The sequence below is a fragment of the Chrysemys picta genome, chromosome 7 (assembly GCF_011386835.1).
Source record: "Chrysemys picta bellii isolate R12L10 chromosome 7, ASM1138683v2, whole genome shotgun sequence".
Taxonomy (NCBI): domain Eukaryota; kingdom Metazoa; phylum Chordata; order Testudines; family Emydidae; genus Chrysemys; species Chrysemys picta.
Genome location: NC_088797.1, coordinates 23,695,219 through 23,720,602, shown reverse-complemented (window position 1 = coordinate 23,720,602; position 25,384 = coordinate 23,695,219). Strand labels below are relative to the sequence as shown.

Genomic DNA, 25,384 nt, shown 5'->3' with positions numbered 1-25,384 from the left:
TATGGAGGTGCAAATTAGAACTGTTCCAAGAACTGTTTGTTTTGCACAGTGGTAATGCAGATACTTCCCACAAGGTGGCACTAGCTCACCAGTTCTCTGTTCTTAAATTGCAACATGTTTTTTGATTTAAAGTTTTGTTCTGTGGATATAAATATTCATTGGATTTTCACTTAATTTCTAGACATTGCCCTGACAAGTGGATTTTAAAATGTAAAATCTTCCAAGAGTTAGTCATCACATTTAAGACTAATCCAGTGGGCTAAGCCACTTGTGCCAAATCCAGATTCTTAATGAGAATTGGTGTTTCCGAACTCATTGCATGTATTAGGCATGTTTGAAACTGTTAAATATTCTTGATGCAATTTGCACTGAAACTGCCATTGCAAGTTCTAGCTTGTTAGACACACATCTAAAGCCCAGGAAGCTTAATAACATGCTGGCTTTTGCCTGAAACTTGTGGGACCAATAAACAATTCCACCTCTGTTTATGGCTGCAATTAGACCCTAATCCTCTTTGTTGCCTTTCCTTACTGCATCTGCCCTGTAGCTAGGCTAGGTGAGTTGGTTGAGTCGAACACTGTCAGCAAGCTTTGTAGTTGGTGGGAGGTAGAAGGGGACAGCTGTCAGGTGGGCAAATGGGAATCCATTGATGTAACCCTTCACATGACCGTTCCTGAGCAGATCGTTTCTCTTCACTAGAGCTGTCGTCTTTGGAAAGAACTACCTGTTAGCTGCAAAGCAGTATGGGGGGAGAGGGGGCAAGCTTTTAACCCTCTCTACCAGTCTTTGCCTTTTCTTTTTTCTGCTCCAGCATAAGGGAAGAAAGTGTCCCCGTTACTCAGAGGACCATGTTTTAGAGAGTTCTGGGTTAGGACTGACCCTATGCCAGAGTCAAGCTGATGAGAGGCTACAGCTGTGTAAATCTGCCTGGTTAATGTGGCATTATAGTGTGGTTTTTTTTCTGAAGCTTGCAGCCCAGGTAGAGATCTTAACACCTCATCAGATCTCTCAAATAAGGAACTGCCCCAGTGCCTAACCCCCACATGTAGATTGCTGCCCAGTGTCCCACAGCACAAGCAGCTGTCCATGCCCTCCCGGTGCAGAGGTGTCTGAATTGTGGGATGCTTTCGTGTTTGTAGAAATCTTCTTGCTGCTGGTTTGGCTGAGGATTGTTTAAACCGTATTTGTCTATAGGTTCCCCAGTGTGTCTGCATGCTTTGGAGATCAGGGCTTTTAGAAATGCTGATGGTGTCTTGAGCAGCCCACCAGTTGTAAAGAAAATAAAGGAATGAACTCACTGCACAACTAACTTTATCCCTTTACGTGCAGCCTTTAGACAGAAGCAGCCTGGTAGCAACCATAGGGATGGTTGCTATTGGGAGCCTATAGTGATGGGAATTCAATCCTTCGCTTACTGGCTTGCAATGGATTTTTGCTCAGACTCTTACAAGAGGCTTGAGAATGAGTTGCTGAGTAATCAGGTCCCAATATACTTGACATCTGGATTCTTCTGTGCCAGGGGAGATGAAATTCTGAACTAGCTGGCAGGGTCTCTGTTACTAATACTGCTCTGTGCTGCCCCATTAGGGCAGCCTTGATCTGAGAAAATCCACGTTTGGAAACGTCTTGCATAACCAATGCATCTTAAAAGCGTGAGAGAGTCTCATCTTTCTCCTTCCCCCACCTCCCAAGTTCCAGGGGCTTGTGTGGGACAGTGGTAGCGAGTAGAGGAAGGAGCAGGAACTCTGTGGAACAGGACAATTTCAGAGAAATTAGAGAGGGCCTGGATGACATCATAAATCTGTCTTCTATCCCCCTGACAATGCAGGATTGTTCTGCAGGGCTTTGACTCGTCTAGTTTTCAATGAGTGAAATGATTTTTAGCTACTTGCCTTGGAAGATTACTCTGCAGTCTATTAGACCATGCTGCTAAGGGCTTGTCTACACTGGCAATTAACAGCGCTGCAACTTTCTCGCAGGGGTGTGAAACAACACCCCCCTGAGTGCAGCAAATTGCAGCGCTGGGAGCTATGCCCCTTGTTGAGGTGGGTTTTTTTGTTTGTTTTTAGAGCGCTCTCCCAGCGCTGAGCCGCGACCACACAAGGCACATTAAAGCGCTGCCGCAATAGCGCTTTAGCATTGCCAGTGTAGACCACCCCTAATGTTGTTCTGATTCTCTGTCTAAACTTTTCCCTGCTCCATTTTCACCCATTGCTCCTAGTTACAGCCCCTTCCTCCACTCCAAACAAGGCTCCCTTTTGATGCTTACGCCCTTCGCATAGTTGTGCACAGTTGCCTTCTCTCCCCCATGCCCCGTGATGATTGAGCTGAACAATACCTCTAAATCAGCCATTCTCAAACTATGGGATGGGCCTCCCGGGGAGGCATGGGAATGTGTCAAGGGAGCTGCTGCCCTCTTTTAAAAAACTCTGGCTGTCAGCCCCGGGTGGCTGGGGCTTGTGCAGAAGGGCCATGCACACCCAGGAAGCAGGGAATAAAGGGGACAGCTGAAGCCCTGCCACTCAGGCTGCCCTCCTCCAGTCCCTCACCTGGGGGTTGTCAGCCCTGGAGTGGCAACAGCAGCACAGAAGGATGGCAGTGGGGCGCTAAGTTTGCTGTGGAAAGTGATATTGACAAATATCACTTTTCACATTGCCTCCAGAGCTGGGCACCCGGCCAGCAGCCACTGCTCTCTGTTCTGCCTTCAGAGCTGGGTGGTGGTATATGTACTTGGGGTGGGCGGGCATAAATGACTAGAGACACAAAGAACGGGGGCCTGATCAAATAAGTCTGAGAACCAAAGCTCTAAATAAATTCCTTCATTGATGTGCTTTGCTAGAAATGAGAGAATTCAGAGGTGTTCAGGATCGCGTGCAGTATTCTCTGCCCATGCGTCCCACCCAGGGGTGTATAGAACAGCATGTAAACACTGGAGACCAGGGAACCAGATCCTCAGATGTGCAGGGTGGATCTGCCTTTGGAACAAGCAGCTCCTTTGATATGTGAGAGCTGGCGTTTTGGAATACCCATCTCTTGCCAAGGAATGGGCCATAGCAGCCAATTGTCTGTAACTGCCTTACCTGAACTCAATTATCCCCCCTTGGAAATTCGTGTTGACACGAATCATAGAGGCACAGCTGTGCTTGTCCTTAGGGAACCCTGGAGCTGCAGAGAGCTGCTCCCGTTCAAATGATAGAAGCTTTTGTCCTTGCTTCCCTTGTATTCTGAGAGCTTTTGGAAGAGGAGCCTTAATCCGTAGAGCCTGGTTCTCTGTTTTCTCCCAACTTCCCCCTGCTACTGCTACTGGAGAGCCACTCCTGCTGCCTGCGGTGGGTGAGGAGAATCAGGCCCACAGGGGGCCAGTGTTTAGCACAGTTACAATCTGTTTGGATAAGAACAGGGTTTAAAATGGGAGCACAGTTCCTCTACGCTTTGCAAGCTCAAACACGTTCAGACTCCACTAGGAAGGGTCTCTAGAGCAATTCTGACTAATGGTGTCATGCTTATGCTCGGTGAACAACTATTCCCAGCGTGGCAGCATGGACACTACTGTAACTGCATTAGCAGCCTTAACCGCAATATGGACAGGGCTTAAGGAACAGCTTCTCCCTGTGTGCTTTCCCTCCCTCCCTCTGTCCCACAGGCTGCTGGAGTCTTGTGTGGCTAGTCTAAGGTGCCATGGCATAGAGCCAGCAGCATTTGATTGGATGAGGGCCAGGCCACAGCCAGAAATGGAGCGAAGAGGAAAGCTAATCAGTGGGAGAGATCTCTCATGAAACAATATGGCTGGGAAGCCCATGTTGCTACCACTCAAATGTACCTGGCTTGTTGGTCGATTAACCTTTATTGCAGCTACTCCCTTAATATGGCTGAGCTCAAAAAGGCGCCTGTGACGTGTCAGCCCCTTTCCAGTCACATGATGCTGTCCCGGAGAGGGGCGCAGCAGGTCCAGCTATTCTGCGGCAATTCGGCGGACGGTCCCTCACTCCCGCTTGGAGCAAAGGACCTCCCGCCGAATTGCCGCCGCAGATCGTGACTGTGGCTTTTGGGGGGGGGGGGGGGGGGAGAGTGCGTGCGCGCCGCTTGGGGCAGCAGAAACCCTGGAGCCGGCCCTGCTCGGGTGTGCCACAAATCTTGGCTGGATTAGTACTGGGCTCCTTTGGGTAGTCCAGGAGCAAACAGCCATGCAGTGTGAGCTGCACTGCTGGGAAGGCTTTCTTCCCATCCTGCAGGTAGAGTGACACAGCCAGCCACTCGCTGTCTGAGGCACTGCAGGGAGTAGGGTTCGAGGTTGGAGATGGTAGTCCAGAACAGAGGACAAGCCATTGCTATGGATCCTGGCCTGAGCAGGACAGGCTTAACGGGAAATATTTCAAAGTGAGAGTCTTCACCTGGGCAGCTGGCAGATCCCCCAAAGGCTCTGTTCAGACAGTGCAGGGTGGGGTGCTGCCCAATGGGAAGAGTGGCTACTGCTCCGCTTGGCTTGGCTAGCATTTAACACACTTCACTCCTTAACTTCAGCAGTTGCAGCCTGGTAGCTCAACTGATACAAGAAGCAGCATCCTTTCTGTCTGTCAAGGATGTAATAGGACAATAAGCAGCTCTAGTCATAGCGTGAGCATGAGGTTGCTTATTATGGAAGATTTTGCTTCAACTCCCCGAAGGATTTTTATCTAGTTCCTTGCCGGGCACCCACAATCAAGTTTATTTTTCAGCAGAGGTTAAAGGTCAGAAGGGGGGAGGGGGGTCAGAAGGCACGGTACACTCACAAAACACTGATTTGGGTTGCTATTGATGCATAGATACGTGAAGTTGTGGATTGTCGAATGAATCCTGGCAAAGGGGAAGCTCCTGCAGCAGTTAAAGGGGGAAGGGAGCAGGGTTATAGGAAATAAAACCCAGCCTTCCTTAGGTGCATGGAAGCTGGGTCAGTTAGTGTTTGCAGGGATGCCTCTAACTTGCCTGCCTTCAACTGGGAGTAGAAATTACACGGTCCACAGGAGGAGCTTGTCCCCAGAGATGTTCAGCCTCGACAAATCCAAGAAGGGTCAGCGATCTCCAGCGTGCTGGTTCTGGAGAGACTGCTCAGACCAAAGTATCTGCCTCTTTTTATGCATAACCCAACTTGGGATTCATGTGGCGTTAGTATTAATGCACTTAACCCTGAGGCACTGGGGACTGCAGAGCAGAAGACACTCTTGGGGATGCTGTGACTCCCAGACCTGCTTTTCCTGCCTTTGTGTACTGAGACTCCAGATGTGCGGAACTTGGCAGGGCTGTTGTGACACTGTAATATAAACATCTCCCAGTGCAGTCTGGTGCATGCAGCTGCTTAAAGGGCCAGGAGCGTGAGCAATGGATTTCTCTACTAGAGACCTGACGTCTGAAGCTGGCACCTGGGTTTCTGGGGTTAGTGTTGTTGACAGGAGAGCACTCCTGCTGACAACGAGCCGAGCCGTTTACATTGCCATTTGCTGTGGCAAAACTTGAGTCGTTTGCAGATGCTTAACTCCATCTCCCCTTGTCCCCCTCAAAAGACAAAAGTTGTGTCGCAGCAAATAGCAGTGTAAATGGCTTGTGGGCAAGAGCGCTCTCCTGTCGACAACACAAATCCCGCTCCGCTCGTATGGGTTGGCAAAAGTGCCGACAAACAGCATTTACACTACTCGACTTTTAGCGACACAGCTGTGTCGGTCGGTAAAAACTGTGTAGTGTAGACAAAACCTCAGCAAAGCAACTCTAGCTCAGGCCGGGAGGAGTCTCCTGCGAGTTAGTCAGTGGCCCTTGTTTTCTGAAGGCAGGGGTTTGTCTGCTGCTTTGGGAAATTATGGAGATCTTGGATCCTGCATCAAGAGGTTCAGATATGCAGGAGAAGCTGTTCCTCTCCTACGTTAGCTATGACATTGAAAGAGGCCCAAGTTCAGGCACCAGCACAGAAATCCTGTCTGGGTGTGAATTTGTGTTGCAAGCCATGTAACCGCCATTCAGCATTACCTTCTGGCCGAGGAAGGCGGTGTTGGGCTGGTCTGACTGTATGGTCCTAGGATGTGGTCTAGGCCCTGCACTGTTCCAGCTGGCTTATGGCTGTTAGAGTGAAGGACTCACTCAAGTTCCTTCACTGAGCGGAAGTAAACAGGGACGAAAAATTGTGCCAGCCAAAGTGAATGCCATGGTGCTGCATTTGCCAGCCACTTCCCAAAGGCAGAAAAACAATTCTCCAAAGCCCCACATCCAGCTAGGCAATCAAATATGCTGCTGGCAAAACAGCTGAGCGGGGTGATCCAGTCTGTCTGTTTTGTGGCGGTATGAGGTCATCTTGGATGGGGCTGTATATGGGAGGGGTTCCTATGGTGATAGACAGAGATTCACCCTGCTGGGGCAAGGCGGGTGTTTATTTTGTCCTTTCTTCTTGCATGGGCACCCCTCCAAAAAGCTGAAGGATCAACAGAAGAACCAACCTCCAAAGGCAGAACACTTGGGACATGCCTTATCCTGCCAACTTCATAAATCCCCTTAAACACCACCTGGATCCCATCACTACAGTACTACGGGTGGCTGTGCTTGCTGCTACATACTCCTGTCTCATTTGGTGGGAGCAAGAGACACAGACTTTCCTGGGAAACTTGAGGGGTTGGTTCTCTCTCTGCCACCTTAGCCCAGTACTTCCCCTGCTTTGATTGCATAATGACCATAAAAGCTTTATCTTGGCTTCTAATGAGGGGTTATATAAGCTGCTGATGTGTGAAATGCCTACTGCTGTAAGGAAAGCCGGCTGGATTCATGGGTGGGGATCCTGCTATTTCCCAATACCATGTGTTAATAGGCAAGTTAGTGGTGTGAAAATGCAGAACTCTATTTCTGGATGGAAAAGAAGCATGCACCATTGATGTGCCTTCTCTGCCCCATCTATGAAATGGCTGCAGCAAATCTCTGGCAGAGACCTCATTTGTTCTACCATCAGAGCATCCTTCTCCTGGGTTTGATCTCTGACCAGTTTGCTAGTCATCCTCTCCCGGGGACTTTTAAAAATACCCTCTTCCCTGAAGGTTCCTACTGGATACGCTGCATTCTCGGGGTGTATGCTAACATTGGTCAAGTGCCCTATGGTTACAATGTTGCACTATCCTGTTCAGATCCATGTGAGTGCATGTTCCTCATGCTCACCATTAAGCTACTTTCTAAAGTGCCTGTCACCATAGTCTCTGGTTAATGTACATAAATTATGACTTGCAATGACATTGATACCTGTGGGGCTCTCAGTTCTCTGTACTAACAGGTGCCTAATGTTGAAGAACACATTCTAAGCTTTTGGGGTCAAGCTAGGATCTACCTTTGTTAAAAATGGGGCTTTCCCCATAAACTGCAGTGGGTCCTGAGGTGATTTTATTGGATTACTGGATCCACACTGTGTATCATGAAATATGTTTGCAGGAGAAGCAGGTACATCATTGAGCAGTTACAATGTGATAACACTGAACTGTTCAAAGATTTATTTTATTACTGTGTAAATCAGTAATAAAAGGGGGAGTGGTAGTGGTCCAAAGCCAGAACCATCTCATGGCGGTTTTGCTAGCCTGTGAGATAAGTTGGTGGTTCGGAGGCTTCCTCATCACAAAGCCAACATGCTGGTAGTAACTGGCCATCACCTTGGCAGACTGTGTGGAAGTGCCTGACTTGGATGGGTTGTGGAGAGTGAATGCTCTTCCCAGTCCCCAGAGGTCAGGATTGAGGCAATTGGAGAGTGGGGGCTAATAGTGGAGGTGGTGTCTGTGGATGTTGAAGTGTGTGAATTGTGTGAATTTTTCACGTCACACAGATCTGTCAACTCCTCTGGAAAGCTGTTGCTGGCTGGGAGTTTGTAGACTAGCAGGAGGCACCAGTGCCTCTGGTCTCTGGATTTACAGAGTCTGGATTACCCAGAATTCCCTCAGAGGCTAAACAAAGAAGGCAGCTCTCCCCTCTAACACAGGGCCTGCCATCAGCATGCGTGACGAAATCCTAGGTGCTGCCTGCTAGTTCCCAGCGAGGGCATGACCCGTCCCACCTTGGGGCACCTAGCCAGAGAATGTCTGTAGGGGAGCAGGCCTGCCTCCATGTACCCCTCCCCCCTCTCTTCCTGTTTGTGTGGGAGTACAGGGCCGCTCTGGCGGCTGGGCTCCAGGCTCTGTACCAGAAAGGTTGGAAGGGTTTGTTTGTAAATTATGACGATCTTTGTTATTTCAATCCCTCATCAAATGCTGTGAACGTCTCCAAAGGGCAGGTGCTATAGAAATGAGGTCATGGGACTGCTCTCCTTCCCACCCCCGTCATTCTGCTGCCAGAGGAGACTGGCAGTGGGCACCCAGTGCCACCACCTCTGTAACTTGGCACGTATGGAATGCCTGCAGGAGCAGCAGAGGCGGCCCTGGCTCCTGAAAGCTATAAATACGAATCGTAGTAACTAGCCTCCCCTTCCACCATGGGAATGCACCAGCCCTGTGTTCTGGCATCTGGAAAGCTGCCCGGTGCCATGGTCCTGGGGGAAAATACCCAGCTCCTGAATAAAATAATCATCAATCTCAGTCAAAATCATTCCTGTAAAGCACAGCCACTAACAGCGCACAGGACACGGCTCCAGATCCCAGGCTCGGCCCTCTGCTCTCCTTTCCTTCTCGGTGCAGAATGAATGGCTGCTGAGCGCCAGCTTAAACTTAGGAGGGCAGCTTCCCCCTTCGTTCAATTCCATCCATTCATTAGCGCCCTCGCTTCCTTTCCTTTCCCCCTCGCCTTCACTGGTGCTGTGTTACTCTTCCCCCAAGACCCAGGGGGTGGAGCTGGAGTCCTGGAGCACTTTCCCCACCCCCCATGCCTGCCAGCAGGGCTTAGGGAGAGCTCTGCTTGTTGCACGTCTATTCAAAGCACACCACCGCTCACCACCCCGTGGTCCATGGCAGCTCCTAGCTCCTAGAACTCTCCCTCCCCAGGCTGGGCTGGAGAGTGAATTGGGAAGCAGAACGGGGAACAGCTCCTTCTGGCCCTGTTCAGCGGGGCACGGTGAGAGCTGCCTAGTGATGAGCCCCTTTGCTTTCCCACAGGTGCCAGTTGCTTCTAAAGGCCACTTTGGTTTTTACCCAGCAGCTCGGGTATTGGCAAAGGGCACAATGTGACGCCCAGGGGCCCTGCCTCAGAACTGCCCTAACAGGAGTTTCTCCACCCCCCCAAAGTCATGCCCAAGCCCCCATGCTCTGGAGCTGTGGTGATTCCTTGGGCCTGTGAGCAGTGGGGGCGGGGGGTGGTGCTGCAGGGCTGTGTGGGCAGGCAGGAATCTTAAATCTAGCCGGAGCAGCCTTCAAGGCAGGGACGTGCAAGTCTGCAATCTCACTCAGAGGATAACCAGATGGGCCAGGGCCCTGTGCTGCATACTGGAGGTAGTGGGAGGCGGACATTGCTCTTTAGACTTGGCTTAGGCCATGAAAACCAAGCAAGGAGCTGACCTGCTGCTTACAGCTTTCAAAGGCAGGGAAATCCAGATCTGGCACTGGAGTTAACCCCGATGCAGAGTCCTCTCCTCCCCCATGCACACATGTTCAAAGGGATCCTCACAGCTCCACTGCCAAGCACTTTTAGGCCATCAATCTCCAGGGCCAGATCCTCAGCATCAAGGGGAAGAGCTCCTCCTCCCCAGCTCCCATGGGCTGCCTGCTTTCTCAATCAACTATATTTACTTGCTTTGTATTTCAGACCCCTCTCCCTGCAACTGGTGGGTGTAAGACCTGCCTACAGCGCCCTGGGGCTGGGCTGAGCTCAGCTACCAGCTCAGCTGGGGGCAGACTGTCTTTTGGCTGGCTTGCTAGAGCTGTTGCCTGTGGACCTCACCGAAAGCCTGGGGCGAGGTGGAACTGCAGCGATGCGCACACAGTGAGTCATCTGAAGGGGTGTCTCGCCACATCTTGGTGCACATGCAAAGGGAAGGGCTTGAGTGCCTCAGGGACATCCCATCCTGCACACTACCTCCATCGGCAACCTGGCAACCCGACCTCCCCACGCAGTGCTGAGGCCGGACCCTGACACTCCTGTGGAACTGCTCTACCAGGTGACAGCAGCTCCGGCCACTTCCCTCCTCTGGGCTGCTCCGGAGCATGAGAGGTTGATGCCTCCCTGCGGCTCTGGGGATGGGATAGGACCCGATGCACCAACCCAGGCCTCACTGCAAAGTCCATTATGGACTCTCAAGGGCTTTCCTTATCCCGCCCCTCCCCCCATGGCCATCATTCTGGGATAAGCACAGTCAACCCGAGAGGAAGGGCAAGCTGGCATCACCCCTCTGTACTCCCAGGCTCCCGAGGGGGCCATAACCCACTGCCCTCAGGCCTGAGCCCCACCTGAGCCTGTGTGACAGAAATGGATTCCTGGGACACTGATCTGGGCTCTCGGGTCCTGGAAGTAAGTAAGTAAGAGAGAGAGAGAGAGTGTGTGTGTGTGTGTGTGTGTGTGTGTGTGTGTGTGTGTGTGTGTGTGTGTGTGTGTGTGTGTGCGCGCGCGCGCAACCTGGAATGGCTCTGGGATCCTTTGAGACATAAGCCACTAGTGGAAGGTAAGGTGGTGGTTGTTACTTCCCTGAGGGGTCCTGCCTGGGAGAGCCAGGAGGGAGCAGGCCTTCTTCTGGCTATTGGCCTAAACAGCTGCCTTATTCCTGCCTACAGCTAAGATGAGGCCTGGGGAGGGGACAGTGTGTCTCACTCACCCCCACCATGCTCATTGCTCAGGGGCCTGCAGGGGTGCACTAGGTGGCCGTGTCCTGAGGTTTGCTACCAGTGGGCTGGGCTGGGTTGTACAGCGTGAGTGGTGGTCAGGCTACACAGGGCTAGAAGGAATGCAGCTCTTGGGATGGCATTGTCAGCTCCAGCTCCCTGGCCCAGCTGCTGAATCGGACACCGGCCCCTGCCTCAGCCAGGAGGCGTGTTGAGTCACGCTCTGCAGATACTAGGCTGCAGCCTACACAAGTCTGAATGAATGAGCACTTTGGTGCTTGTCTGCGGTTGCATCTGGATTCATTCATGTTTTCCTGGCTGCAGGGGCCACAGAGAACTCCTCTCCCTTTTGCTCCTCCAGCCTGTTTCCTTGCAGCCCCTCTGTGCTGTCCTTGGTGGGAGAGCTCTTGCGTGAGAGCCACACACGTTTAGTCTTTGAACGAGATGACACACCAGATATGCAGTGCTGTTGCTGAGAGGCTAGTGGGTTAATTCTGAGCACAGCTGCCGCCACCTGAGATGGGTGCTTACAAGGCATGTCCCATATGTAAAAGGCTGCACCCACAAAGGCCAGAAACCTCAGTTCCAGTCTGCATTTGGCCTTGTGTGCAATGAGTTGGGGGGGGGGGGGGGGAGGCGGCGGCTCAGCCTAACCCTTGGGACTGTTCACATCCATAAAGCACGGCCCGATTGCAGAGTGTTGCAGGTCTCTGCACAAGGGGAGCTCTGGGAGTGGAACAGCAGCAGGACCAAGGGGCATCAGCCAAGGTATGGGGGACCTAGAATACTTGCGGTGCATCAGCCCAGGAGCAAGGGGCGCCAGCAGAGCTGTGTGCTATGCCTGACTCCAGCTAGCACTGTGTCGCCCTCATTTTTATAAGCACTAACATTCGCCCAAGAACGTAACCCCCTTGCTGCCCCCTAAGTTCCTGAACAAACCCCACAGCAGCTCAGCTGACTTAATGGCCATACTGGCCAAGACGCCTGTCCCATCCTGCTCACCCCACTCACAGTCAGTTCCCAATCTCTTGGTTTCCTGCAGCTCATTTCCCTGCATGGCAGCAAGTGAGATACAAGGACTAGCACAGAGCTGTTCATCTGCACTAGACATGCCTGTGCCATGGGACAGGAGCCAGCGACTTGGCACCCTATGCTGCCTATAAAACAGGGCCGCAGAGCATGCTTGCCTCGAGAGACAGGGTTTGTCTGTTCAGCTTTAATTCAAGCAGTGCCAAAGTGCCCTCAAGGCTGCTAATTAAGCTGCCTTTTAGAGGCAAGAGTTTCCCTTTTATGGTCTGATAAGTACGGTTAGTCATATTTATCTGGGCCAGCCGAGCCCGCTGCACCTTCCCTGCAGAGCCGCCATGGGTCTGACCCACCTGGTGAGCCGCCCCGTCTGGTACAGAACGTATCCCTCTCGCAGCACATCGGTAATTAGAGGCGGAGCTGTGCAGTTTCTAACCTGTGTGTCTCTGGACAGGGCCTGAGTGTGCGAATCCAGCAGCGACAGAGGCTAGTTAGGTACCTAGGGTACGTGTTGCTAAGCAAAGGGGATCAGTCGCTCTTCTGCCCAAGGGCTTGTGAGGCAGGATTGTCAGTGGATGATCGATAGCTGGGGCAGATGTTCAAGCAGCCTCTGTCGATGTACTCTTATCCCCTGCACTTGCAGATGGGGGCATTAGCATTGCTGGCGCAGGCCTGGACTCCCCCTTCCAGTCCCGGGGCATGGATCCCTCTCAGTGCACAGCAACCCCCCGCCACTCCACTCTTCTCTAGTCTGTCTTGGGTATCAGCGGGAGGTGCTGTCTGACCTCCCTGTGGCCACTTTGCCTGGGTGCCTTGTTGAGGGAGCTGAATGGCTCAGAGGAATCCCCTCATGTTTCTGTTCCCTGTCTGCAGTGCCCCGCCACTGAGGCTGTCTGGCAGCTCGTGTGAAAGGAGTGGCTGGATCAGTCCAGAATGGGCATTGGGCAGGTGTCCATATCCCAGTGCTGGCACCAATGGGCCCCCTTGTAGGCAGTCTCAGCTGAGCGACAAAGGATTGAAAGAGGCGTGGAGATGACTGCTGCTTCCCCTGGGGGGCCTCTCCAGGACAGGGCTGAGCCCATCTTGGCATGGCACAGCATGGAGTGGCGCCTGCCTTGCTGCCACCCATGCTGTATCTGTTCCGGCTGCCGTGCTATCAGCCCCGCCTCTTTCACAGCACTGCTGCCCCCCAGCCCCACCCAGGGAGTGCTGTGCTTTGGGGTCCTTAGCCTGATGGAAAGCAGACAAAGGCTGTGCTTGTTACGCTGTGAGTGTCAGAGGGTTCTGCCCCCACCCTGCTCTCCCTTCTCCTGCCACCAGCCTTTCTCTAGCTGCTTTGTTGAGCCAGACGCTTTCCACGGGAACAGCTGCTGGAAACAAAACAGCGTGTGCACCGTGGTGCTCGTCCTGCCGAGGTGGCGCAGGGGCAGGGGAGCGGGCCGGGGAGGAGAGTTTTCCTGAACGCTTTGTTGATACGGCAGATTCCTCTGGGATGAGCCTCGCGGTGCTCAGCTGTGTGGGTGGTCCCTCCCTGTCTAGTTGGAAGACGGACTGAGGGGAGGCCTGGCACGACTGCAGCATGGCCCACTGTCCCCAGGGGAGTTACAGCCTGCACCGGCACTACCCATGTCCCTGGCTTTTGGGCTGCCTTTCCTCGCTGCCTGCTGCAGGACCCCACCGAACCCGCCTTCCCTCGCTGCCTGCATTCTCACGCTGTGCGGCACTGCAAGCCGGTCCCTCCTCTCAGGCCTGGGGGGCAAGGGAGCTGGTTGCCCAGGGAGTCTCTCCTCAGGAGCTGGTGTGTCAGGCAGTTCCTGGCAGGGAGCCCAGAGTAGGAACCCAAACTGGTTACAGCAGCGCCAGTGACCTCTGCTTGTCCTGGCTCCTTGAGTGAAAGCCCTGGCCTCTCCAGCTGGCTTCTGAGACGCCTGCCCCTCGCTCCTCTGCCCTGAATCTGGACCGTTAGGTTACCAGAGCAGGGTCTGTGCTGTGCTTGAGCTCAGCAGAGGGTAGAAAGGCAGAGCTCTCCTGGGGGGGGCTGCATGGAATCCGTCCTGAGCAGCAAACAGGCCCCTCCCAGCAGCCCCCCACACCAACCAGCCTCGTGCGCATAGTCACACACGTGCACACACACACACACACACACACACACACACTGTTCAGTGCATGTGCACTGGGCACAGCCCCATGTACTAACCCCCCCATGGGGGGGTGGGGGTGGGATTGCGCACAGACCCATGCTCACATCCACAAACAAACAAGCACGAGAACCAAAGACACGTGCATTTGCATAGAAGAGCACGGCCGCCCCACGTGTGCGCTCCAACCCATCTGTGCTCTAAATCTGGGCTGAGGAGGGGCCAGTCTCCAGACCCCGCTGTTGCAGTGGAAGGGCGCAGCTTGCTTGGCAGAAACAGAGTGGTGCCAGGCCTGGATGTTTCCAGTGAAGATGGCTTGTTACCTAGGAGACCCAAACATCTGCCTGAGAACAGCCCCCACGTCCCTATGCTGTGCTGGCTGCAGTCAGGCCAGGACGGAGGAAGGAGCATTTCCAGGCTCAAGGGAAGGAGAAGGGAGGCTCCCGACAAGGGAGAGGGAGGCCTGGCAGCACCCAGCACAGGTATGTGAGTCCACCCTCCGTTCCCTCCCCCCGCGTGCTCTGAGGGGCTGGCAAGCTCTGGCCACAGGACTGGGGTGAGGTTCACAGCCGGGGCAGGAAAGGGTACTGGCTGCTGGAGCCTGCGAAATGGGAGGTGCCCAGAGCCAGGCCCAAACCCTGCCTTGCACAGGCCAGGCGTTAGTGGGGTTGTCACTTGGATTCTGTGGAATGGAGTTTTGGGAAACGCCTGCCCAAACAATCCCTGTTTCTATTCTTGCTCTGCCAGGCCTTTGCCAAGCGCTGGCTCCTCTCCCCCTTGCTGGCTGGCAGAGCTTCTGAGGGATCTGAAAAACTGCAGTGAGCAGCCCAGCTGTTCTGAGCTGGGACCCCAGCCTCAAGCACTTGCCAGGTCCTCAATACAGACTCCCAACTGACTCACTCAAGAGCTGTCACCTGGCACGGGGAGGATGTGTGCTCTGCTTGGGGGGTGGGGAGACCCTCATTTGCACGCCCCCTCTCTGTCGCCCATGATTCAGCAGCAGCAGTCAGTGATGGATTGTGTCTGCCCACCCAGCTGGCAAAGGGTCAGTATTTCCCAGGAACACGCTGGCAGCAGCTTGCAGCACCCCTGCGGTGCTGTCGCCTGAGTTCATTCCCTGCATGCTGATTCCTGGCAGTGGATAGGGCTCGGAAGACTCCTGCAGCAGCATTTCTCTTCTTATTGTTCCTTTCAGGTGCCCGCCGCAGTGTAAGCGCTTGCAGCGGGAATCTAGTAGTTAACGCTTAAGTGGGCCTGTGCTCCTGGCAGTCCCAGGTTTGCTGACCTCAAACAGCAGTTGATGTACCCTGGGAAATGTCGGCTTCCAAAGAGCTGGGTTTTCACCGTGCTTCTCCACCTGACCTGAAACTACCCACCCTCACTGGTAGTGCAGCCCAGAGGGTTGTAGGCCTGCTTAGCCCCGCCTGGCACCCGGTTTAGGCAGGGTGGGTGTAAAACATGCCCAGATCAGCACGGCAGCATCCAGCCCTCACTCTGCACAGGTGGGAATGACTCCAGTGGCTGCACAGCAGTGGAACCAGGCCCACGATTCCTGGTCCCGGCTCCCATTTCCATCATGACAGGCAGTGACAGATCGAGGCCTGAAGCACCCTCCAACGCACAGAAACAGCCCCCTAACTATTGCCATCAGTACTGACCCTCCTGCTGCTCTTTCCTCCCCAGAGAGACGGGGGGTGGGGGGTGGAGGGGAGCTGTGTCTTTGGCCAACCCAGGCCCACATTGAACTGGAGCTGGCTTGTCTGACTGAGGTTGGGCTAGGTTCCTCAGCCTTGTTTTATAGCTCTCAGTGCTGAGCTCAGTAAACATCTTCTGGGGGAGAGGAGGGCCTGGGCAGTGAGGCCTGGAGGAGGTTCTTTAGGTGTCCAGGGAGAAGCCGGTCTGGAGCCACAGGCCAATGTTTTGCCTGTCTGGGATGGCAGTTTGGCTGCCTTTGGAACTCCAGACTCAACCGTTTATGAGAGGAAACGCTGCTTTGCAGCAGCTTCCAGCCCCCTGGGAATTGTGGGCTGGTGAGAGAATGTCCAAGGGCCCCTGGGGGGCTGGGCCTGCCAGGAAATGCCCCAGTGGGCTTAAAACTCCCCCAGCACTGAACGGGGCACTGAGCCCTCTTACCCAGCATGGGCCCCAGGCACAGAAATGCATCAGCAGAGCGCTGGCCTTGATTCTCAGAGGGAGAGAGCTCCTAGCGTGTTGCATTGACCTGGTTAGGAGCTGAAATAGACCAGACAGGCTTCTCGGGAGAAGGTGAGTGGGAAAATGCCAGTTCAGGCCCCCAGATGCTTGGCGACAGGCTGCTGACACTTCCAATGGGCGGTGTGCCATGTGCTAGAATGCACCCTCTGTGGCTGCTTCCTGGCAGTAGCGTCTATTGCATTATGGGATGTCTCTTTCCCTGGCTTAGATCATGATGCACTCATGGCCGGAGAGGAGATTGCCTGTGCTCCAGCTGGGCTGAGGCACACTGCTGGGGAATGACACACAGCAGCCATGCAGTCTCCCCGCCATGCTTCAGGGATTGGAGAGTGTTCTGCCTGCGGGGCACTTGGTTCAGCTGGCAATTCTTAGCGTGGGAGCTTTAACAGTGGAGCAGGGAAGAGCTATGACCCTGGGGCTGGTTGCAGGCCCTTTGCTTTGTCCTACAGCCCAGTGCAAGGAGAGACCCTTAGGGATGTCTAGGGGATTCTTCCCTTCCCACTGGGTGCAGCTCCGAGCCCTTGGGCCGCAGCCTGTGCCCTCACTGGTAGGCCCTGGGCACATGACTCGCATTCTCTCGCTCTCCACCAGCGTACTGCAGGTTGCCTTGGGGAGCACCCAGTTTGTGAATCTAGGGTCTTTTCTGGAGTGGCTCCCCCCATTCTAAGCTGGCTCCAGCTGGAGTGACTCCTTCATTCTGGGAGTGTGTGACTCTCCTGCGGGACCTGCTCTGAGCAGAGCAAGCGAGTGAGGTAGCCCTGCTGGGGGAGCTCCAGGGGCTGGGAAGCGCTCTAGAGACATTCCTGGAGCATGTCCCAACGAGCCCCTGAGGCAAAGCAGAGATTCCGCAGCTCCCTTCTCGGCCATCTCTGTCCCGTCTCAGAGGCTCTCTTCACTTCCTCCGCTCACTGAACTTTGACGAGGTCACTTTGTTTCCCCTCTGATAGACTCTGCTGCCAAGTGGCATCTAAGCCCAGCCAGGAAGATGTGAGGTGCCGTGTCAGAGCAGGTCACTGGCCCATCAGCCCGGTCTCCTGTCGGAGCCAATACCATCTGCTTCAGAGCATCAGAGAGAGCAGGGAATAGCCTCCCTATTGGATTTGCCCACCTGCCCCAGGGTCTCTAATGCCCCTGCTGGAGCACTTCCCCTTTCATCCACAGCCTCTCCGTTATGGTCACCATCCTTTTGGAACAGGCAGATGAGACAAGGTTCAGGGGCTGCCCACCCCCTGTTCTGGAGAAGCTGCAGTGCTGGGAAGTTCTGCCCTGCTCTGTACCAGGCAATGCTGGAGCTGCCCCACCCAGGAGCTCAAGGAGTCCAGGACCCTCCTGTGCTAGGACTGGGGTTCCTGGATCACTGGCTCTGCCCCACTGCCCCCACACCTGCAAACCTGGCATGCAGGGTAGCTCCAGGCCCCTTTGTCTCAGGTGTGCAGCCTCACAGTGTGCTGGGGACTGCCTGAAGGGCGGGCAGGCAGGGAGAGCACTGTGGGGGCTCCCTGCTTTGTTCTGTCCCATAGCATTACTGCCATCAGGGGCACCCTAGTGATGGGAAGGGAAAGGAGGCACTTTCCCCTGCACTCCCACTCCCCTCAGCTCTGACAGCTGGTCTCTATCTTCACTGCAGCTGGCCAGCTGGGGGAAGGGATCTCAAGGGAATAGAGCATGTGGCACTAGGGGCTGAGTGAGGGCTCTCTGGGTATCATAACAGAGCTGCAGCATGGGGCTGGGCACTGGCTCAGAGCGTCCAGGGGCTTGTTTCCCATTCAGCCTGTGCCAGTCAGGCCATAGTTTCCCAGGTGCTATGGAGCCCAGAGCTAGTTCTGTGGCTGCTTTTGGTTCCTCCCACATGCAGTGTCAGCCATTGGCAAGGCTTGGAGCCCTGCTGGGGGTTAACGAGGCTGTTCCCAGCCTGGGGCTCAGCACCTGCGTCTGCCCGACAGTGGGAATCCCAAGCCGAGGGCTGCCCTGGCGCAGTGTCCGAACATGATCCCCACTGCCTGGTGTGAGTCATTGTCTGGGCCTCCCTCATACCAGCCTTGGTGAGTCTCTTGGAATCAGTGCAAGCTCCAAGGGGGGGCGGCGGCCTGGCAAGGGGCTAGCTGCCTTCCTCGCCTGCCGCAGGCAGCGTGCAGCTGCTGGCTGTGCCAAGCTGCAGCTGGGGGGGCTGGGCTAAGGGCAGCAGGGGGCTGGGCCTGGGGAGAGCTCCATGGTGGTGAGGCAAAGAGGAGCCCGGGGGGGCTGGACAGTAAGTGTGTTTGTAGTGCTAATGCCCAGGCCAGGGAAAGGGAAATGAAGAGCACAGGGGAACTCTGGGCTGCAGGTGGGAGCCCAAAGTGTTAACACCACCCACCAGCTCAGCGCGCACCAAGCCAGTGTCCGGGGTTGTACCTGTTGCTGAGGTGACCCTGCCGCCCCTCCTCTGAGCCAGCAGTAGGAAGGCAAGGACCCAGGATGCTGTTACATTCACTGGCAAGGATTCATCTCAATCAGCCTGGCCCTGGCCCCAACTGCCCCAGCTTGGCCTGGGCCGCCATTGTTCTGGGTGCTGTACACACAGGGCACCTCGCCTGGACAGCCCCCTGGTCGTGCAGTAGGGTGACCAGACAGCAAATGTGAAAAATCGGGACGGGGGGTGGGGGGTAATAGGAGCCTATATAAGAAAAAGACCCCAAAATCAGGACATCTGGTCACCCTATCGTGGAGGTGGAAGGTGACCACTCTACCCACTGACCTCCCCCACCTGGAGACAGATGTTCTCACTGTGAAGATCACAGCTCAGCTCAGGCATGGCTGGGGCGAGCAAGAGCATTGCTGCTGTCCCTTCCCTCTCGCTGCACAGATGCCATTATTGCCACTTGTTGCTGTAGGGCCAGCATCTTTGCATCCTGCCAGTCTGGACCCCCCGAGTCCCACCAGCCAGCCCCAAGAGGCTCCCCCGCTCCCCAACAGAGAGCTGGGCCTAAGGTGCAGACACGTGTGACAGGCTCTCTCCCTCTCTCTCTCGCTGGTGCTCTGGGTGCAGAGGGAAAACTCCGATTGGTTTCAGTGAGGGCAGGGATCAGCCAGCGCTGTGCACTTTAGAAAGTCCCCCCTCCTCGCAAGGGAGCCCTCTGGTACAGGCCATAAGGACTCTCCTTCATGGGGGCTGTTAGCCCTCCTGAGAGAGGCAGGGCACTGTGTGACCTGTAGTGGGAATGTGGTCAGCTCTGTGCTTTGGGGCTGAGGGGATCTGAGCTGACTGTTATCTGCCTGACTGAAATAGGGGCAAAGTTTTGCTGCAGGCTGGATATGAGGAAGGAGCAAAGGACCCAGTATCTGAGGCCAGACCAAACCCATGTCCTGCTATTGTCCCCACTCTAGCTCTGAGCAAGCTCGCACTTCCCCGCTGGGAACCATTCCGCTGTAGGTCGCTAGCCACCTTCCCTGTAGAAAATTGGGCCTCTGGCCTGATTTTGCTCAACTCTGGGTGGGAGGGGGGTCTTTTCTCTGGGGGTGAGTGGGTGGGAAGGTTGGCTGCTGCTGCAGGAAGAATGTGCTGGAAAGCTTGGGCATGACTGCACACGACCTCTGGTGCTGTTTGTAAAGGCCAGTGTTAGGGAAATTGCATGGAGTTAACCCCGTAGGCTTTGTTCTGTAAGCACCCTAAGGGCAGTGTGGGGAGGGGTTTGTCCTGGAATTATCCTCCCTGGCATTTCAACCAGGAGCCCTCTACCCTTATAGCGAGGTGGGGGAAAGAGGAACTTTTCCCTCTGTCCTCTTCTGTCCTGTCCTCTCCAGTGTTCCCAGGGCAGGGAGCAGTCCCCTGACCTCCAAGAGCACTGGTGGCGAGACGCAGGAAGTGGGCCTGATTTGTCTTATCAGGGTGCATGTGCCTGATGGGCACATGTGGTTGAGGTCATTGCACACACAATCTCAGAAATTGCAACTAGTTATGTCTCAATGGCCATTTGTAGATGCAATTACTAGGGCCCGATTTCCAAAACCAGGTGTGCAATAATGTGCCCAAATCAGGTAACTGTGTGTACAAATGGCCCTAATTAACCAGCTGTAAGTGCAAGAGCATGATTTGCATGTGCAGTTACAGTAATTGCTCATGCACATGGGGCGCAGACATTTGATGATCTGGCCTGTTACCACCAGTTCTTTGGAGCAGATATACTGACCCTCACTGAGATTTTAATGGCTGTGTCACAGACAGGTTGGAAGGCAGCAGACCTGCCCGGCAGAAAGTAACTGGTAGGTAGTTATTTTTTTAGTACCTGTCTGGTTGCTGCTGGATTTTCCTACCTAGCTTTGGCTCCAGCCCCGCCAGGGAGGCTGGTAGCAGGGAAGGGGACTCGCCCAGCCTGTTCACAGCTGTGGGTAAAGCTGGTAATGTGTCTAACTCACAACAGGGTTGGCAGGACCCCCAGCCTTACTGGCCCTGCGGAGCCACCACTGCCTACCCTCTTCTCCGCTGCAGGATGGAGAGATCCCAGCAGCAGCCTGAATATGGTAGGGGTCTCTGCCTGCTGCTGCGCTGCAAACTGGGGCAGGTTTGGACCAGACGAGCTGGGGGTGGTGGAGGGTGAGGCCTGTGGATTCTAAGCAGAGGTGCAATTAGGTGAGCTGCCCCTGCAGAAAGGGAGGTGGCATCTCTGCTGCGCCCTTTAATTTTCTCACCTTGCTCCTCGCTCTGCAGTAATTGGTGCCAGAAATCTTCTGCAGTGGTAGTGTGAGCTGAGCTGTGGGCCCCTTTCCACCTGGCACATTCTGTGCACCCCCCTCCTCCTGTGTCCCACTCTGGCAGTGCAGCGCCTTCCTGTCATTGCTTGTGTGAGAGAATTAGTGTCCCTCCTGCCCTGCCCGGAGCTGCTCCTGTGTAGTTCCCAGAGCAACTGCAGCCTGCACAGCCTTGCTTGGAGGGTGCAACGTGGCTCAGCTGAGCCCACCCCCAGCCAGGAGGCCTTAACCCTGGCCTAGAAGGGGCTGTCTGAAACCTCCCTTCCCCAAGGCTCTGGGCCCACAGGCACAGCATGGAAACCAGTCCAGTCCACTCAGTGAGCGTGACCAGCCCAGGATCCCCACCCAGCCCTCACCTCACCGCACGCCCATTACTGCGGTACCCAAGGGTCTGAGAGTACGGCCTTAGGCCGAGCCCCACATTTGCAGTGCCCAGGGCATGCCAGGTGCTACCCCTCTAATTAGAGAAGCGACACAGTGGGGGGAGGGATAAGATCCAGCAGCTCAAGCCCCCTAGGCCTGGCGTAGGCACCTGCATGGCTCGATTCTGTCTGCTAGCCCACTGGTGGTTGGGGACTCGAGGGACTGCAGTGGGGAGGAGCTAACGGTAGGCATGGCGGGAAGGACAGCAGCTGCAGCCCCGCTGCCATGCGGGACTGCCTGGCCCAGCCATCGGTGGTGGCCCCGTGGGCACAGTCCTGGGTTTGCTCTGTTCCCCTGGGCAGGGAAATGGACAGAAGAATTGTGAGGGGGAACCGCCGGGTGAACAGAAGGAAACAAGGTGTTGAAGGGAAGCTGCAGGGCCAGGCTGGGGTTGGTGAAGTGAGCAGGCGGACGCAGACTGATGGAGAAGGGCCCTTTTCTGACTAAACTGAGCATGAAAGTCACGCCCCAATCTCAGCCAGCCGCATGAAACGCCTTAGCCCCCCTGCTCCCTGTGTGAGGGTCCTGCAGCCAAGGCTTACCCCTGGCTCTTCATGAGGGCTATGGGTAGCTGCTGGGCCAGACAGGAGCCCCTGCTTTGTAACGGGGGGTCTCTGGATAATAGATGGTGCAGTGGGTGAGCTAGCTATGCATCTCTGGGAGCTCTGCATGGCTGCTCTCTGGGGGAGCTGCTGCCCTGCCTGCCCCGAGGCCTTTCCCAGCTCAGATGTGGGGAACGTAGACTGGAGCCCGGGGGAAGTTGTTGCCTTGAGGCCTGAGCAGGGGGCACATCAGGAGCTTTTCCTTCCACTTGATATTAGCAGGGAAAGGCTAATCCTGTGCAGCAGGCAGTACCGCTGGGCTAGTGGGAGGTAGCCTGGGTGAGTTCCTTCCACAGACGGTACAGGCCAAAGGCCTCAGGTCCCCCACAGCTGAGAGCTTCCATCTCAGCCACTGCCCAGCTGGCTCATCCCCTGCCCTGCTCTGCTCAGTGACACGCCAAGGGGGATGTGGGGGGAGCACATGCCATGCTCAGCTCCTTGGGACACAGCAGCTGGAGTCCAGCTCACCCTCCGGCCCCCATCCAGTAGAACTTTGACCAGCATTCCCTGAGCATGCGCCAGTCCCCGTCCAGCCCCATGTGCATGGGATAGGAGGGTCAGAACCGACAGAGCTGCATGGCAAGATTGGGGCTGGGATAGCCAGGGGCATGCTGTGGGTGTGGACAGAGAGGCACTGGCAAACCTGAGTGGGGTCCCAGGGCTAGAATAGCTGGGGGTGTGAATGGAGGGGCACTGGCAGAGCTGTGTGGGGTCCCAGGGCTAGAATAGCGGGGGGAGGAGGGTTGGGGGTGTGAATGGAGGGGCACTGGGCACTGGCAGAGCTGTGTGGGGTCCCAGGGCTAGAATAGCTGGGGGTGTGCATGGAGGGGCACTGGCAGAACTGTGTGAGGTCCCAGGGCTAGAATAGCGGGGGGAGGAGGGTTGGGGGTGTCAGTGGAGGGGCACTGGGCACTGGCAGAGCTGTGTGGGGTCCCAGGGCTAGAATAGCGGGGGGAGGAGGGTTGGGGGTGTCAATGGAGGGGCACTGGCAGAGCTGTGTGGGGTCCCAGGGCTAGAATAGCGGGGGGGAGGAGGGTTGTGGGTGTCAATGGAGGGGCACTGGGCACTGGCAGAGCTGTGTGGGGTCCCAGGGCTAGAATAGCGGGGGGAGGAGGGTTGGGGGTGTCAATGGAGGGGCACTGGGCACTGGCAGAGCTGTGTGGGGTCCCAGGGCTAGAATAGCTGGGGGGGTGGTGGTGGTGATGGAGGGGCACTAGGCACTGGCAGAGCTATGTGAGGTCCCAGGGCTGGAATAGTGGGGCGGGTGGGGGCTGACCTAACCCAAAGGAGCTCCAAGCACTGATGAAGGGAGGGTCTGATGCCAGCGCCACCTACCCAGTAGTCGCCCTGCTCCGCCGGGCCCATTGCTGAGTGCCTGTGGAGCAGGGAGGAGTGCAAGCTGCCTGCAGGCAGATTCCTCGAGTTCCTCTCCCGGTGAGGTATCCGGGCCCCAGAGCAACTGCGCCTCAACTGACACTCCTGGCAGGAGGGGAGGATGTGGGGGGGCAAAGGGGAGAGATGGGGCAAGTTGATGATGACGCATACCCTTCCCTTCATGGCTTTGGCAGTTGGAGGAACGCTAGGCATGGGAGGGGGGCAGGGAAAGGATGGGCCTGGTGAGTCATTCACACCTGGTGCTCTCCCTCTGCAGAAGGGAGCCATTGGGCCTGGAGGCCACATGCAGGATTCTTTTCCTGGCACTGCGGGGGGGCATGAAGCATCTGAGCTGGTGACTAGGAAAGTAGCACGGGCTGCCTGCTACAGCCCCCCATCTCCTGTGGCCCTGATGGGGCTGCACAGGGTGGGGGCACTCAGGTCTCTGGGGTTTGCCCTGTGATCCTCACAGCTCAGAGCCCTGCTATTCCCCTTCTGACTCTGTCATCAGCCCCTGCTGCTAGCAGAGAGGGCTCCCCAGTCTGTCCTAGCACTGCAGGACACTGGCCAGAGGGGCTGCTGGGCTGCTCCCGCACTGAAACTAGGATGTCACTGGCAAAGAGCGGCTGCTGGGGCGATGTGTCCTGGGCTGGGGGCCTCTGTCCACTCTGCATGTGCTCTGAGTCAGTCATAATGCAACACCTGTGCAGGCCCATGCCCCTTCTCTTTTAGGCTGTGTGGCTTGTGCTGCGCTCTGCAGTGATGCCATCCAGATGCTGCGAGGCCTCTTCCCTCTCTATAAAGCCCCTGCTGTTCATGGGCGCCTGGCCATGCCTTGCCATGACAGCTGGTTTCTTGGAGCCCGTTGCGGCTGGCAGAGCCCAGGGTGACTCTGAGAGCTGCCAGGAGCAGCGCTTTCATAGCAGCAGGCCCTCAGCCAGGGCTCCCTCCACTGGGAGCTGGGATGCCCTTGGATCTGGGCAGCTTCTGAGAAGAGCATGAGGCCCATCGCTTGGCACACACCTTCCCCCAGCCGCGCCGCCACATTTCCCAGCAGTGCTTCTCCTGAGCCTGCAGGATCTGTGTCTCCAAGCGAGCCCACGAGGACACGGGTACACGCCATGCTGTGGAGATGCGCACTGCTGCCAGGTGCTGAACCCTTTACTGCGGCTGCCCCATGGACGTTGACGATGGGGGGGGGGGTCAAATTCTGAGCTGTTTCAGCCATTGCATCCAGGCAATCCTCCTCTCAAAGAATCCGCCGCTCCTGCTCTGGGCCCGGGGCCAGCTACAGAGCTCTTGGCACTGGCAGTCGCCTCTGCTCCTTGTTTAATGAAGCCCCTCTTCTAATTGGGGCAGGCTGCCCTGCCTTCATTGGACAGGCTGCTGAGCAGGAGGCAGATGGGAGGAGGGCACAGGGGTCACCCCGATTACAGAACATGGTGCAGTGTAGGTGTATGTGCAGTTAGCCACCTCAACACCCAGAGCCAGGCCCGCCAAGAGCTTCGTCAACAAGGGAAGCTAAAGGCCACCAGCCCTGGAGCTACTGACTGTCTAGGGGAGGGGACTGAACCCAGGTCTGTTTGCAAAGAAATGCTAATGAGGTGGCATGGGATGCTCTTGATGCTGTGTCTTTAAGAGGGAGCTGGGAGATGGCAGCCGCTCCCCTGCCTTTGAAACTGTGTGTCTGGAAAAGTGCTTCAGGAGCCCAGGGCAGCCTGCATCTCTGCAAGGGATCTACGTGGGCAGAAGGCCCCAAGTGGGTGGCACCGATCCATGGACACAGCTTTGAAGGTGCATTGGTTGTGTGGTGCTGCTCAGGGCAAGGGGCCTCCACTCCCTGCTGGAAGATGCACCTGGACCTGCTTATCGCTCTTGAAGGAGTGGAAAGGGGAGCTCCTGAGCCTGCAGGATCTGTCTCTCCAAGTGAGGAGGCAAGGACACAGATATACCAAATACCTGAGGAGGAGGAGGGAGGTGGCTCGGTACCTGCTGGGATTGGGAAGGTGTGGCACCAATGCAGCTGTTTCTGAGGTGCAGCCTACCCTGAGCTGCCGTAGTGTGGAGAGAAGCCACTGGGTTCTTGCCATGCTGGGGTGGGACCCACGACAGAGGAGACGAGCAGCTAAGACAGAGAGAAGCCAGGGGGAGG

General features: G+C 55.7%; 1 protein-coding gene across 1 annotated transcript in view; it reads left to right on the top strand.

The window, feature by feature from the left end:
• The first annotated feature begins 14,190 nt into the window (after nucleotides 1-14,190).
• The window catches only part of COL7A1 (collagen type VII alpha 1 chain), a 120,299-nt gene continuing 109,105 nt past the window's right edge, over nucleotides 14,191-25,384 (top strand). The window contains 1 exon segment of the mRNA XM_065552763.1: nucleotides 14,191-14,376. Within this exon segment, the coding sequence (XP_065408835.1) occupies nucleotides 14,206-14,376 (171 nt within the window). The 5' untranslated portion in view covers nucleotides 14,191-14,205.